We start from the raw sequence: 17,629 nt of genomic DNA on the forward strand, positions 1-17,629 counted from the left end.
TATATCTTTGGTACCGCATGAGGGGTACGCTGAATGGCATCATATGCAGTAGAAGGTACTATAACATATTTCAAACCTACAGATCTAGTCTGTTTCTGATTTTCTGACTCACTCAAGAGGAGTTTTTCGATTTTATACTTACTATAGTATAGTGTTGCCTTTATTGTACACGTTAATTCCTACTATTAAAGGTAAAGCACATTAAGTTTTGTTTTGATATTAAGTGTGAGTCCACTTGCATCCATCCAAATCCCAACCTTATGAAAGCCGGTCCCTTCAATACACCAGATCCCATGACACATCCTGAAATATAAGGACTGTGTCTTCAACATAACAGACCACATCGCTATGAACAAACACACAAGGAAACATGCAGTTTCCTCTAAGGTCCATATTCTCCAACCTCACAGAAAATACTCTGCGATATAGTGTCAAAGGCCTTGGCAAGGCCAAAACTAAGAGGAACTTTTCTTCTTTATTCAAACATTTAGAAATGTAGTCCGTTACTCTGCATCATCCGGGCCTGGTTACCAGCGTAACCACCGTGAGTACATCAAAGTAGCAGTTACCACCGGCAACCTAAACCAATCGGATACGCACAAACAACCATGCCCATGCCAGGACTCGAACTGAGAGTACTGAGACTATAAGATCGCGTCGTGAACATTTGTCCACGGTGCCACAGGTTTATTAGTTTTTAATTAAATATACAGGGTGTTACAACATTCGGTTCAAATATTTTAAGAGCTTATTGTTGGAGTCAAAATAAGACTTTTTTTCCTCTAAACATGTGTTCTAAAATTCTCCCCCCCTTCTTCCCCTCAGAGCGACAGCTCGCGCAAATTTCTTGAAGAAAATCGATTATTTGGAGGGCTGACTACAGTTATGCGTCAAATCTTTTGAAAATTTGGAAGTCTTCGTTTTTTGGCTAGTCTTGATATTTCCGTCCCAAAAATACTGTAAACCTAATTTTAAGGAAGGATTTAGACATGAGCCATCATAAGGGTAATAATGGCTAAGGTAATAATTATTACCCTTATGATGGCTCATGTCTTATGTTTCCAATATGAAATTTGAAAATCTTGAACACCTAATTAGCCATGAAGCTTCTTTTTTTCTAAATTGATAGTTTAATCGGGTTTAATAATGCTCTCCTTTCGTTTACTACCGATTTTCTCGAAAACGATTATATATCGAAAAAATGCGAATAAAACTTTAGATTTTTACATTAACCTTTTACTTGATGGAATTGCTAGATGGAGTCGCTAGATTTTTAAATTTCTAATTGGAAACATGAGGGCCATCAGAAGGGCCATAAGCTTCGCTGAATCTTCCCGTGAAATTGGGTTCACACCATTTTTGAGACGGAAAATATCAAAAGCACCCAAAAAAATTGGGACTTGCAAATTTTACAAAAATTTGACTCATAACTGTAGTCAGTGTCCCAAATAATCGATTTTCTTCAAGAAATTTGCGAGCGCAAAAGCTCTAAGGAGGAGCGTTTTAGGGCACATGTTTATAGGAAGAAAAAGTCTTATTTTGATTCCAACAATGTGCTCTTGAAACATTTGCACCGAATTTTGTAACACCCTGTATATATATGATCTATACATAAACCGGTACAGTTACTAATTCTTCTGGTTGCTTTGTTTATTAAAAAATTCTAAACATTTTCACTCATAATATTCAGATAGTTAATTGTCCTTTTCCAAAAAAATTTATGTTTTTCCATACCAATACCGAATTTAAAAAATAAGGCGAGAAAAATATATTAACTACTGGGGTTTCCCTCTCAGATTCTAGTGGTGATGGTGTATCGATATTCATATCTAAGTGCAAACGTGCTATATCCGGCAACGAAGGATCAAAACGAAAATTTTGACAAAAAATATTAATTTCCTGATTTAATTCTTTGTTGGCCAATAACTGCTTAAGGGCTTTAACGAATTTATCATCATTCAAAGCAGGACATCTGTATGTGCCTATTAACCCAATACTCTTACAATATACCCTATATCAGTAAAATATTTAAAATTTTAAGTAAATCTTAAAGTTTTCTATTTTAGGAAAATCAATATGATCGTCGTTATTTTCTACTACTAAACAACCACCATAGTGTTGTAAAAATCCGGATGAATTCAACATCCGGATGAATTGAAAATTCGGTTTTTTCATCCGGACTAATTCATCCGTTCGATGTCTCGCCCGTTCGGCAAATTATGCCAGGCCTTCGGGCTCGATGCTCGACCGTCCGATAAACGTTTTTTATAGCTGTTTTTCGAATGTAAGGTATGCATTATGCAACTCATTAGACATTTCGTTTTTACGGATTTCTACATGATGCTAAAACTAAAATAGCTAATTATGTATGTAATAAATCAAGTATATTTTAAACGATGCAAAATATTAATACAAAGATGGTTTGTTTACAAAAAAAAACTTCTGAAGGTCAGGCGACCCTTAAACAATTTGGGCGTTCTCGTATTGTCTATTATGTTTCTAAATGAGTACAATAAGGATAGATAAAACAATATTTACACAAGGCGACGCGACGATATTGCCGGGTTATTTGTCCGGACGATTTAATTCGGATTCTCTTAGCCGGTGGAACGTGGAACTTCATGTCACTTCGTGAGCCTCGTGCAAGCTTTCATTTCATTGACGGTCGAACGGACGACGGGCGGCGTGTATCCGGACGATTTAGATATCCGGATTGATTCGGAATAATTTGATATTCGGATTGAACGGACGATTATTCCGGACTCTTCGCATCACTAAACAATCACACTTATTGTACATACTTTTGTTGTATATAATTTTGAAATGGTTGATATTAAAATATTGAGAATTTAAAAAAATATTGGTTTCTGAGCACACTATACTATAAAAAGATTTGTCTAAAGATTCTAAAAGAATTATCAAATCATCAAAGTTCAAACTTCTAATATTTACATCCATTAATTATAAATCTGAAAGAGTGTTAAATTGGTCAACTTGATCTATCTTATCACATAATTTTGCATTAAACTTGTCATCTACTTACTAAACTTCTCATTTTAGATTTGAAACCACAAACAAGAAAATATCAAATATACACATATCAACAATCTATGAGTAGGAAAAATAATATATATATATATATATATATATATATATATATATATATATATATATATATATAGACATTTAGTTTTCAATTAGCCGCTGAAGGTCAGAGTGACCTTTAATTTTATTTGCCCTTCCTTTATTTTACGATAAAAAACCCCATTCTTGTGCCAAATCAATCGATATCATCTCCTCATTAATGCAGATATACTTATTTCTATCTTGTGTAACACAGTCGTTTTTAAGAATTCTACCCTTGTTGTTGAGAGTTTTTGTATTGTCCATATTCAGATTTACTTAGTTGTCATTAGAGATTTTTTTCGTTTATGCTAATATCCTAATACCTGTAACGCCATCTTTGGGGAAAAAGGTTCTACGAAGGCAAATACTTTATCCAGTTTACAGATTTAATTTCCTCTTAATGTGATTAATATCAATTTTTAATCCTGTATTTTTCCTCTTAAGCTATCATGTTTTCCATTATTCTCATGCATTTCATTGATAGAGTTTCTTGTAACTCCTGTCTTAGGAACAAGTTTCATTCTATTTCCTGCATTAATTTTTTTAACAACATGAACTACACATTCCTCTCCAAGCCGCTACTTGATTCTTTTGGTGATGTATGGACTAGTGATTGAATTGATCCAGATGGCAAGCCTATATTAGATCTAGGCGAGCAATTATTGCAAAAAAAAATAAAAAATCATATAATTGCAACTACTGCAAAATATGATTTTTTATCTTTTCAAATCATTAGTCCATTACCAAACAATTAGTTTCATTAAGTCCTACACACTTAAAATGACAAAATATGAATTTTGCAGAACTGTCATCCGATTTTGTATTCAGATTTGGGAATATTTTTACAACATTCTCCACAATTTATTTCGGATCCAGCCATTATTTTAAAATCGCGAAAATCTTGACAATGCGCAAAACCAAACAAAGCCGGCAGCGTTGCTCGAACTTTTATCTTCGACACCAAATCACTGCGATGGATCCAAATTTTTGACCTTGTTCACGTACACGAGTAGGCTGCAGCAATATGTGTAAATTCAACTATTTTTACGTTTATTCACTTTTACAGTAAGAAAAATCGTTATATTCTTAGACAAAAGTATAATTTTGTTTTAATGCACATTTTAAAGCCTGAGGTGGTGGTGTATACAAGATAAAACAGAACACATTATTTGTTTTAATCAGGAATACTGGAGCTAGGGAGACTGATCTCCACGCTTTCCAAATGAGGTGACGTGTACGCAAAATTGTACCATTCACCATTGTACCAAAATTCACACTATTCACGGCTCGATTCACACTATGATTCCGATCACGGTTCGCTCTCGGTCCGGTAAAATATTATCTAATGAAAAACAATGATTACGTTCACACTATCCATACCACTCACGTTTCGGTACAGTCACCGTCCAGCACCGATCCAGTTTGACAAATATTTTGCTGGAGCGTGATTGAACTTGTCGCGACTTGTATCGATAGTGGGGATGGATTTGCGTTCTCGCTTAAAAAAGGTAAGTAATTGTATACAATATTTATCATTTTGATTTTTGAAATTTTATTCGAATGCAGAAAAAATATTTAGAATATAAAATTATACAGAATATAAAATAAAAAAAAAATTAATATAATTAATTTTAGTTGAATGAGGAATTTATTAATTCTTATTTTTCAGATGAAATGCTTATTGAATTAGTGAAAAGTAAGCCAGGAATGTATGACTTGCAGTCACATTACTACAGTGACAATAATTATAAAAAAAGGCGTGGGACAAAATTGAGAAAACACTAGAATCAACTGGTAAGTCAAACAATAATCATTAATAATATAAAAAAAAAGAAGATGTCTTCTCTACCACATAATACGCTCTGCTTGCCATGGCACTGCACCTATCAGAAAATTGAAATTTTTTTTATAAATTTGTCCAGTTTTAAATGCTTCAGTCTATGCATTTCCGCCTTGTCTTCTCAAGTTTTGTATACAATTAGTATTAGTACAGGTTGAAACATTTTCATTATTTATAGTTCTGGTGTTCGTAATAATATTATGCAAAATACAAGTAGTCAAGGCAATCAAAGTTGCATTTTCAGGATTGGCTATCAATCTTCTCTGGTAGATACGAAACATTTGCGATAAAATACCAAAGGCACATTCAACTAATCTTCTTCCTCGACGTAGACGATAATTGAAGATTCTCTTTTCGTTGTCTTCTACATTTTTCAAACCTGGATAAGGCCGCATTCAATATTGTTTCAATGGAAACGCTTCATCTCCCAAAATAACATACGGAGCTAATATTCTGTTCCTGGTAGTGGGGAGTCTTCGAGAATATTCATCGTCCCATTTTCTAATCCTTTTCCGAATGCAGAATTCGCGAATATTCCTCCGTCACTATTTTTTACCATAGGATCCAATGTCTACGGCTATAAATTTACAATTAGCGTCCACCAAAGCCAACAATACAATCGAAAATGTTTTTTTATAGTTAAAATATAGAGATCCACTGTTGGCTGGAGCTTGTATAATGACATGCTTGCCATCTATGCTCCTAAGCAATTGGGAAAATTCCACATTGTCCACATTTCATGCGCAATTTGTTGCCATTTTTCCCGAGAAGGAGCTGGAATATATTCTGCCAATAAGCTTTCATTGAGTGCTGCACATTGAGTACTTCAAGTACGATAGTTTGTACCGTTGAATGGCCCAGACTAGCTGAAAGCAATTGTTTTATAAGAATCTCCAGTAGCCAAAAATCTGAAAACCAATAAAAAAAATTAACGTTAGATCATAATTCAATTAGTATTAATTAGTAATGACAGTCGTAAAATTAATTAATTGTTTAGGTTAGGAATCTGCACTAAGTTTTATTATTGTATTTCTTATCTGCTTTCCTTTTTAATTACAGGTGCCAAAAATCGTTGGGAATCTTTGAGATCTCAATACCGCAAATATTTGTCGAACTTAAAAACTAAAAGTGGCCAAGCAGCACGGAAAATTTCCAAATGGCGGCATTGTGATCATATGCAATTCCTCAATGACTTTGTCAATATTGATAGGCCACGAACGTCATCAATTATTGACAAAGACAGTGAGAGAATTGTTGAAGTAGAGAAAGAGGATTCACCAGGTGTGCAAACCAGCTCGGTTAGATGCGTTGAAAATGAGGATGCTGAACCACGAAAAATATTAGTAACACATTTACTAAGGCCACTCCGACAGCTTCAAAAGTGAACAATAGACCAGGCCATACACAACAAGAAAATGCATCGTCCACTTTAATGAAGTACATTTTAGAAAAAAAAGATCAAGAACGGGCGATACATCCAATAGATAATTTCTTTTCTTTGATGGCTTCTACTGTGAAAAACTTTACACCAATTGATCAGCATATGGTGAAGACGAAAATATTCAGTATAGTAAGCCAAATCGAGGAAAAATACTTAACCTCAAGAGATACTCCGACTTCACAATTCTTGCCACCACCACCAACCTATCATGGTCAACGACCATCTCCTCTTCCATCACCTGCTCCATCTGCGTCGTCATCATCTTCATCGAATTTCTACGCCACAAACGTCGCTTCTTCACCCGATTTTTCAACACCATCCTCTCAATATTCATACATACATCAACAGACAACTACTCCACTCGGATCTACATCGTCTACTACTCCACTCGCATCCACATTCGGTGATTCCATGCGTTGACACCCGCCACGTTATCTCACACCATCGCCGCAATACCAATAAGTTGAAAATCAATGGTCACAAAATTTATATCAGTCACAATCCTCAACAATAATAATAATAATAATTAACATATTTCTTCGCAGATTATTATATTTACTTCATTTATTAGTATTATGTTAATATTTATTTGATTTTATTAAAAACCTTTATAATAAAAATGATCACATACCTTAAACATACGAGTAATTTTTCACGTGGAGAAATAGCTTCACGAAAAGTTGTATTTTTCTTCAAAATTTTATCTTGTATTTTTCGTAGGATAATTTCAAATGTTGAATCCATTCGGCAGTACTGCAAAAAATTTTCTTCATCGTCTATTAAATGACGATACAAAGTGTGGTTCACCTTCGGTTTTTCTATTTATTAAACTTGGATGAATCCACATTCTTCGTCTCGAAATGTTCTTTTTTCTTAATTTTTTATTTTGATTTTCCTCATCAAGCAGGATAGTTATAATAGCTAGATCTTCAAAGTCAAAATTGAATGTAATTTTTTTGGTGAAAAATTCGAAATCTATATACGTCTTCACGCAACGAACGATGAATCTAGACTGGACCACAACCAATGCTAGAACGAAAATGTAGATGTCGACTGATTTTGCCGGACCGAGACTGGACCGAGAGCGAACCGTGATCGGAATCATAGTGTGAATCGAGCCTAACTAGGTTTGCAAATATCTACCTCGCTCTGATTGGCTACTCTGCACGTGGCAATAATCTATCCTTGTACTTAATATTACTGTTTCGTAAAAGGTCGGTCGAGCCAATCAGAGGCACACTTCTGACTAACAGCGCTGATGTGGCTACTTTCTGAAACTAGTTATCGTTCACTTTTGGGTATGCACGTTACTATACAGATAAGTCTCCTTACTTCTAACCTCCTTGGTTTGAATGGCTCTTTGTTATTATTGAATGAATGTCCTTTCAAATTAAGTGATCTGAACTTATACGTTAACTTTTAGATAGATAGAGCAACGGCTATTCGTTCCGAAAGAGTGCTCGAAATATTCCTCTATAATTCTAATTAAGTAAAAAGAAGGTATTCCTTTACCGGATTTCGTATAAAGGTTGGGACACACATAACCGGATCGTGTCAGGTCGGCACGTTCGTCTTTAAACTACTCTATCCCGGATCTCGCAGGTGTTCCTTTTGCTTTCATTTTGGTGGAATTAAAGAATCTGTCTTTATTATTATTTTTTAGTAGTTATAATGTTAAGTGATTTACGGAATAGTGAATTGGGCATGATAGCCCTTGCTTGAGAGTAGGAAGAAAATGAAACCAAAGGGAGAAGGGCGAATAAAATTAGAAAAATATGAGTTCATAGTGCATGCAAGACGAGATCTGTACAGGGTGGCTAAATAAGCGAGGTAAGCGGCTGTATCTCAGGACCTGTACATCTGGCAACAATGGAATTTTTTTTATTATAAAAGTGGCCATGAGAAAATTCTAGAAATTATTTTTAAGTTCCGTATTTCACCGCAAGAGGGCGCAACTAAAAATTAAATAAAAGAAACGTCTTTTTCTCCGAAAACTTAAATATTAACTTATACTTTTGATATTATTTTTAGTAAGCCTAGATAATTTGCTATAATTTTGGTTTATGAATTATTGACGTACGAACGATAGTAGGGGTGGGGGAAGCTATTGAAAGTGGAATCATTAAAATCGGTGTAAATTCCAAACCACTTATTCGATTTGAGCAATTCAAAATTTATTTACAAGATAAATATAGCTGCTTTAAAAGTCTGATCTCATCACTACCCTGTAGTTCCTAATAAAACCGCCAGAGAGCACAATTTGTAATAATTCCAGTTTTTTTCATTTGGCTCCAAAAATTCAAATTAAATGGTATATTTTTGACATCCTATTTAAAAAGTAAATAAAATTTGCAAAAGTACTGTGAAAACCGCACGATGATATCTTTGCTCGTTTTAAAGTTATAGCGAATTAAAGTTTTTTACGCACCGAGCCTAAGCTTACGTACCGCCATCGAGTGTCTCGCCTAAAAATCTCTAATTAGTATTACCACAACTAGGATACCATGATGTTATCATAATTAATAAATTATGAAAGTAATAATTGATTGATAAATTATAAATTAATAATACCTATGTATCACAGAATGACTGGAAGTTTATGTGACTTTCTTAAGGCGAATAATTTTATTAACGAATTTCTTTTTATATTTAAATTATGGTCCTGAAAAGAACCGATTTTAAACCCAAACATATTTGGTATTTAATGCCTCGATAGGTGTTCAAACTGCTTTCCATCACATTCCAAACAAGCTTCCAACCTTCTTTGGGTGGATAAAACTGCTGTTTCAATTTCAGCAGCTGATATTTCATTTATTGCACCACGGATTCTGTTTTCCGTATCCTGTCTTGTTGTTGTGGAGTTTGGTACACAATATCTTTTAAACGACCCCATAAGTAAAAGTCTAGGCATGTTAAGTCGGCTGACCTGGCCGGCCAAGGATATAGACTCCCCCTTCCGATCCAGCGCCCTTGAAAGTAATTATTTATATGATGCCGCACCAAACGGGAAAAATGTGCTGGGCACCCGTCCAATTGAAAATACATGGTCCGTCTTACTTCCAATGTCAAATCTTCCATTAAAATAGGAAAGGAATTTGTTAAAAATTGCAAAAAAACATTACCGGTTAATGTGCCATAAAAAAATAAGGACCAATAATTTTCATTCCGATGCCACACCACACGTTTACACTCCAGCGGCCTTGGTGCTGGACTTCTCGCATCCAACGAGGATTTTCAACCGACCAATAATGCATATTATGCCTGTTGACTTTCCCATCGCTACAAAAAGTGGCTTCATCGGTCCACAGAATCTGTAACAAAAAATCCCTGTTTTCGCGAATCATTGGTAGTATCCATTGGCAAAAATCAATTCGGCGCTCAAAATCATGTTCGTTTAGAGCTTGGTGTAGGATTATATAAAAGGGTGTAGCCTTAAAATAAAAAGAAATGCCTATATTCGAGAAGAAAATTATAATAAAAAGATGTATTACCTGTGGTCTTTAAGTATATTTTGAACAGTAGTTCGAGCTATTCCCAAATCTAAAGATAACGCACGAGTTCCAATATGCCTATTAAACTCTACGTAGGCCAACACATTAATAATGTTTTCTTCAGTTCTTCCAGTAGAGCGACGCCTTCTAAATTTGGGCCGACTAAAACTCCCAGTATCGCGTAGTCGCTGTACCAACCGTGGAAAAATTCTTCTGCCATAATGGCGGCAATCTGGATAGCGAAGGGCATACTGTCTTTCAGCTATTGCTGCATTTTGAAAGCACTCAAAGAAAACCGCAATCAAATCCACAGCTTCATTATTTGTTAAAGGCATTTTACAAAAAATCGAGCAAAGAAAATTGAAAACAGATTTAAACTGGCCGTCTAATAAATATTTGACGTTTCCATACAATCCTTTTCAAAAGTTTCTTTTGTTTTTGCCGCCTACTATACGTTAACTAGACATTCTAAGGCCGACCGCTAGATGGCGGTATATAAGTTTGGACTCGGTGCGTAAAAGACTTTAATTCGCTATAACTTTTAAACAAGCAAAGATATCATCGTGCGGTTTTCACAGTATTTTTGCAAATTTTATCTACTTTTTAAATATGATGTCAAAAAACTACCATTCGATTTGAATTTTTGGAGCAAAATGAAAAAAACTGGAATTATTACAAATTGCGCCCTCTGGCGGTTTTATTAGGAACTATAGGGTAGTGATGAGATCGGACTTTTAAAGCAGCTATATTTATCTTGCAAATAAATTTTGAATCGCTTAAATCGAATAAGTGGTTTAGAATTTACACCGATTCTAATGATTCCACTTTCAATAGCTTCCCCCACCCCTACTATTGTTCGTACGTCAATGATTCATAAAACCAAAATTATAGCAAATTATCTAGGCTTACTAAAAATAATATCAAAAGTATAAGTTAGTACTTAAGTTTTCTGAGAAAAAGACGTTTCTTTTATTTAATTTTTAGTTGCGCCCTCTTGCGGTGAAATACGGAACTTAAAAATAATTTCCAGAATTTTCTCATGGCCACTTTTATAATAATAAAAAAAATTCCATTGTTGCCAGATGTACAGGTCCTGAGATACAGCCGCTTACCTCGCTTATTTGGCCACCCTGTACAAGCGGAGTTCGGAACCTTTTTCCCTCTTCAATCTCATCAATGATTATATTGCAGGATGACACAGTTTACATTTTATCGACTACTAAACAAACTTGAAGCAGAAATATAAAAATCTGATAAGTTCTGAAGACCATCAATTTATATTATTCAATTCAAATATATTCATTATCTAACAGGAATCTAATCCTAATTATCCTAAGACCTTATACAGGGTGTCCGCTAATTAATGGTACATGGAACAAACACAGACTCCTGATGTAAAAATATTACGATATAACTATATTTACCTATATCCAAAAGTTGATATTAACTGAGATACAGGGTGTTAAACTTAAATTTTTTTTTGTTTTTACCCAAGAACTTTAACAATAGTTAACTTTTTTTCACAAAAATTTGTAGTTAGGGGTTTTTTAGGTCGAGAAATTCATTTTTTTAACAAATTGAGTGTACAATGTAGGGGCCGCTGTCTGCGACATCTTTTTCTCTTTCATAAGGTCATAACTTTTTTGTGCTTAACTGTATTTAAGTTTTTATTGAAAATAATACTTTTTTCATATTTTTTACGTAAAAAAGGTATACTACTTTCGGGTCGCTCAGAGTCGCCTTTTTCTAGATATCTGCCTTCAAATTATTTAGTACAGCAGCTCAAGCAAGCAATAATGTCTTGTTACTCTTTACCAATCATTTTTTACATCATAAATAATGTTTTAGTATAAGTCATTGAGAATAATGCAGACAAAATTGGATTATCATTTAATTAACTTTATTTAAAATAACTATGACACTAGAAAATCTATTGAAAGAAAATAACATTAACGAAAACAAACTTAACTATGCGACTTTTCCATTTTGAAACTGTGACGAGATTTAGTAAAAAAATAGATCTGCTTTTGACAAAAACTGTTCAAAATGTCTACCATTCACTTCAATACATTTAACAGTTCTTTTGTTGAAAGATCTCCTAATTTAAAAAAATAATTGTTCGTTTCGTAGCTTTTGTGCAGCATATAAAATTCTCTGCCATAGTTCTTCTCTGGAATTCACTATTTCTTTGTAAACAAGCGACTTCATATAGCCCCATACACAAAAATCCAGCGGGTTAAAATCGGGACTTCGCGCCGGCCATGGCCTCTGGCTCCCACGACCTATCCAGCGATTAGGAAAACGGTTGTTCAGGTACTCTCTGACAGCTCTAGAGAAGTGTGCTGGCGCTCCGTCTTGCATGAAATACATATGTTGCCTTATGTCCAGCGGAATATCATCGAGAAAATCTGGTAAATGTGTTTCTAGGAACTCAAGGTAGAATTCCCCGTTTAAATTGGGCGGTAGTTCGGAAGGGCCCAATAAATGATTATCGATTATACCACACCAAACATTAATTTTGAATTCATGTTGGAAATGACGTTTGTTTACTGAATGTGGATTTTGTAATGCCCATGTGTGTTTATTTCTAAAATTAAAAATGCCTCTACGTGTAAACGTTGCTTCATCAGTGAATAGTATCTTATTCAGAAACATGGGGTCCGCATTTATTTGGGCACGGCAAAAACGGGCAAATTCTATCCTGGGCGCAAAATCATTTTCTAATAAATTTTGCACAGGAGTGAAATGATACGGATAAAGACCCTCTTCGTGAAATATTTTACAAATGGATGACTTGCCTACTCCAGTTACCGCAGCAGCATGTCTTGCACTTATTTCCGGATTTTCAGCCACGCGGACCAGAATTTCTTCTTCTTGTTCTGGAGTTATAACCTTTGGGCGCCCTGCGGAATTCCGTTTAGGACGAAATGTACCTGTTTCTCCTAATCGATCGTAAAGATTTTTGAAGATCTTGAAATCAGGTTGTCTTCGATTTGGATATAGTTTTGAATATCGTCTATAGGCTTCGCGTCCATTAAAATTTGCCTGCGCATATACACACAACATATCCCTCATTTCGGCATTTGAAAAAAGATTGTGCCTCGGCATTGTTTGTAAACTTACGAAAAATTTAAAAATTCAACAAAACAGTAAACTAGATGCAAAATCACAGAAAACACTAATTAAATATTTTCTGACAACTTAAAACTAACTGCGTCTCTAAAGTTCATTTGCTTTCTCATAGCTTACTTTAAAAAAGCGAAATATTTCCCGATTATATTAATTATTCAGCCGGGGTCGAGTGCATAGTGCACTAAATAATTTAAATACAAATATCTCCAAAACGGTAACTCTGAGCGACTTCAACTTAGTATACCTTTTTTACGTAAAAAATATGAAAAAAGTATTATTTTCAATAAAAACTTAAATACAGTTAAGCACAAAAAAGTTATGACCTTATGAAAGAGAAAAAGATGTCGCAGACAGCCCCCTCTACATTGTACACTCAATTTATTAAAAAAATGAATTTCTCGACCTAAAAAACCCCTAACTACAAATTTTTGTGAAAAAAAGTTAACTTTTGTTAATGTTATTGGGGAAAAACAAAAAAAAAGTTTTAAATTTAACACCCTGTATCTCAGTTAATATCAACTTTTGGATATAGGTAAATATAGTTAAATCGTAATATTTTTACATCAGGAGTCTGTGGTTTTTTCATGTACCATTAATTAGCGGACACCCTGTATAAAAATATCAGTAATAACAATGCATATATCATGAAAAATAATAATAGTTATATATAAAAACATAACTAATAGGTAATCATAAAATATGTTCAACAGAAAAAAAATATAAGAGGCATATTAACTAAATAGGTTTACGATATTATTTGACAACAATTTTTTAAAATGACGAGAAGACATATTAAAGAGATTGACATCCGGACTCAAATGGACCAAGTTAAACCAAGAGCACGCTCTCTATAAAGGCTCTTTCTTTGCTAAATTTGTGCTATATCTTTGTAAATAAAAAATGTTTTGTCTTCTTGTATTAATGTAAGGCACAACAAAGTGTAGAGCTGCTAGCAATTCCGGGCAGTTAATATGACCATTACATATTTTGAAAAGAAAAAGCAAACCAGCACAAATGTTTTCCTGATGAAAGAAAAGCATATTGAATCTGCTGAGTAACAAGTGCTGATCGTATTCTTGTTCTGGATAAATTCCATCAGTTTTAAAAGCTATATGTTTCAGAAATTTTGCGTTGAACAGATTCAGGTCTGACAATGTGAACAGTATAGTTTGGATATCAGAGTGGAGCCGCATAAAGTAATCGTGATTTTATTAAGGAATTAAATAAGATGATTCTACTTGATATATTAGTGAAGTCTGACTGATGTAGCTCTTATAATAAAACCAAGAAATTTTAAAGAGGACTTGTTGCTATATCATTGCAAAAATCATGATCAGACATCTTTTTACACTTTTCAATATTGAGAGGAAGCCTCTTATTCTTGCACCAGTTGTAGATTAAATTAATATCTTTTTGGAGAAGCAAACAGTCATCCCAATTAGTTACAATGCGAAATATCTTTAGGTCGTGAGCAGACAGAAGACTATTGCTTAAAATGTTAACAGATATGTCATTGATAAAAATAGAAAACAAAAAAGGAGCAAGATTGCTACCCTGAGGAGCACCGCTATATGCTTTATAAACATATGAACTGAACCCATTATACTTTACAAACTTGAGTCTATCTGCCAGATAGGAAGCAAAAAATTGTACAAAATTAGAATGAAAACCAAGCTTGATAAGTGTCTGAGCAAGAAGTCCATGGTCCATCTTATCAAAGACTTTCGCGAAGTCCGTGTAAATTACGTCTAGTTGAAATTTATTATTTATAGCCTCTAATTGGACGATAGTTTTCCACCACATTTTTTTCTCCCGATTTAAAGATGGGACAAATTTTGGCAAATTTCCAATCTTTAGGAAAGGTGCTTGTACAAAGAGATAAACGCAGAGGCACAATCACGCAACAGATAGGATGGGACAGCATCAAAACCAGAAGTTTCTTTGTTTTTAAGTTTTTTAAGAGCATTTAGCACATCTGCATGATTCAGTTTTTAAATTGTTATATTTTGAGAAAAGACCTCATCATTAAATAAACTAGGGGAGGGTAGCGATTAAGAACATTACCAAAAAAGTCGGCAAATGCATTGACTATGTCATCAGGGTTAGTTAAACTGCTATTGTTAAAACTCATTGACCCAGGGATTCTAGACGTTCTTCGCCTTTCCTGTATGAATTTCCAAAATTTTTCGGGTCTTTTTTAATATATTTCTCAGTATTGGCTATATAATCTTTATAAGCCAAATCGATATTGGATTTAATGGTGGCCCTTAATGTTTTAACGACGTTGTAATCAACAATGGATTTTGTTCTTTTCCATTTATTATGTAGCCTACATTTTTCCTTTAGGTTTTTTACAATTTGAGAGGTATACCAACTAGGATAATCATATTTGCTATTACGCCTTTTAAACAGAGGGACCGATTGCGCAAAAGCGGTATTTAATTTAGTGTAGATGCTAGATACGGCGTCTGTAACGTCAGCTATATTATGCAAGAAGTCTCATTGGATCTCAAAAATAAGTAGATATAACAATGGAAAATTGGCTTTTCTAAAGTTATAGCCCACACTCTGAGAGTTAGACTCAAACTTCTTTTGATTTTGGATATTAACTCCTACAGAAATAGAAAATCGGGGTGATAAGAGTATATCTATTTGTTTTTCATATTACTAGAAATTAAAAAAACGTGCACACTTAATAAACAAGTTATATTATTATGACAAAAAACACGCTTGCCATTTTGCATTTTGGCACCTTTAAAATCGGTTCTCCGGTCCGCCAAAAATACAACTACGATAAATTCCGCCCGGCCCGTTCACGAATCGGTGACACGACCCGAAGACGTCGCGATCATGTATGAACCTGTTCATATATTTTAGTTATTTTAATTTAGAACTGGATGAAACTGGATGACAACCGTTGCCCGGCCCTGGCTCGGTCCTGACACGATCCCCATATATGTGTCCCAACCTTTACTCGCAATATTCATACAAAAAAGTTTTTCTTCACTTTCAGAGATCTACGCAACATCTCGCACACGACCCTAATCCAAGAAGACACGCAGCAAAAGTCGGTTTGCGAAACCCTTTCATTACTCTATGACATCCTGGTGGCACACAAAGACCTATGCGAACGTCTGGAGCGTGGTTTAGCGAACGACCATCAGGTGGCGCTGTCCAAAATGCTCGCGTTAAAAAAGAAAAAGTTGCAAGGGGCGATTAGGGGCATAGATCCTGAATCTGTTGAACAGCTCGAAGCCAAAATGTTGGCTCAGGAAAATGTTATTAGCAGCATGGATCTGCGGACCGATTTTAGTTTGTATTGCGTGCACATGGAGACCCAGTTGGTGTTCGCCTATCTGGGGACGATGCCACAAATTTTCGCGGGTTTTGTGGATTTGAAAACTAAGGCACATTTTGAGGTAAGTTGTTGAGTAAGTTGAAAGTTGCGATATGATGTTGATAATTGTATTTTCATACAGCTTTTGGACCTTTGGAGAAACTTGCAGACTCAGTTTTGTGGGCATGAAGGAGCTAATAAAAATGGGTTTGCTGTATCCAATTAGAGCACATCACAGTTTATCAAGAATCTCATATATACCATTTCATAACTCAAGTTTCCGTTCATGTTTGTGAGCATTTATAGGGCGTTCCAAAATGAATATATTTTATGATATTAGTGGTAAAATTTCACATATCAGGGATTATAATAGCTGCCAGATATGATATTTCCGTATCAGGCAGGGTATATTGCAAATAAATCATATTTTCTAAAGGTTGGTTTTATATCAGAAAATTTTATATTTCTTATATAATGACATTTATTAATCGAATTTATATTTAATATACATATTTTTAAAATTTTTGATTGTCTAAGTAAACTTTTAATATCCCTAAAAATCTTTAGAAAAAATCGATGTGCAATATAGTGCAATACTACTGGCAAATAGATCGAGAATGGATTTAATGAAAAACCAACTAATCTTGGTTTAAGGTTATAAGGAATTAAAATCTGCCTCCTTGATAAACTTTAGTTAATATTAAAAATCCAGAAATAAATTATCCAAATTTGCTGGAAGAAGTAAAATATTAGCAGGAATTAAGGGAAAGGAAAATTAAATACTACTATACTGAGGTAAAAAAACACAATCGGCGCTTGAAACAAAAGAAAACACGCTCTATAAGCAAAAAAATTTACACACAAATAAAAAAAAACAAAACTTCTTTATAGATCTGGCATCTTTAAATTATGATACAGGTGTTCAGTTTAATACGATTACAATGGAGATATTAGAAACCGGTAAAGATACAAGATGGATAAAAACGCTTCTTTGAACTAGGAATAGCATGGGTTATACAGGGAAAAAAGTTACTTTTATAACATCTTTGATCTCCTGTTATAAAAGATACAATAACGAAGTTTTCAGGGTAGGGGTAAGAAATTAACGTGAATTTGAAAATAATGCATGTCCATGTTAATTGAGGCTGTCAACTTTTGCTTTTCCTGTGAGCGCCATATAATATTTTTTGATATTTCTCTTCCCTTCCCGTTTAGTGATGTTTATTTTATCAAGTGTGTGTAATTATTTGTGAGTTTCAAAT

The 17,629-nt window shown here is 34.3% G+C and overlaps 1 protein-coding gene across 3 annotated transcripts in view; it reads left to right on the forward strand.

The window, feature by feature from the left end:
• LOC126737037 (sorting nexin-8-like) overlaps positions 1-16,890 on the forward strand; it is a 33,064-nt gene extending 16,174 nt beyond the window's left edge. For all 3 annotated transcript variants that reach the window (XM_050441724.1, XM_050441723.1, XM_050441725.1), the window contains 2 exons: positions 16,044-16,449; positions 16,510-16,890. In XM_050441724.1, the coding sequence (XP_050297681.1) occupies positions 16,044-16,449; positions 16,510-16,593 (490 nt within the window). In that variant the 3' untranslated portion in view covers positions 16,594-16,890. The remainder of the gene's footprint in view (positions 1-16,043; positions 16,450-16,509) is intronic.
• The last annotated feature ends 739 nt before the right edge of the window (positions 16,891-17,629 follow it).

Source organism: Anthonomus grandis, chromosome 6, assembly GCF_022605725.1.
Source record: "Anthonomus grandis grandis chromosome 6, icAntGran1.3, whole genome shotgun sequence".
NCBI lineage: Eukaryota > Metazoa > Arthropoda > Insecta > Coleoptera > Curculionidae > Anthonomus > Anthonomus grandis.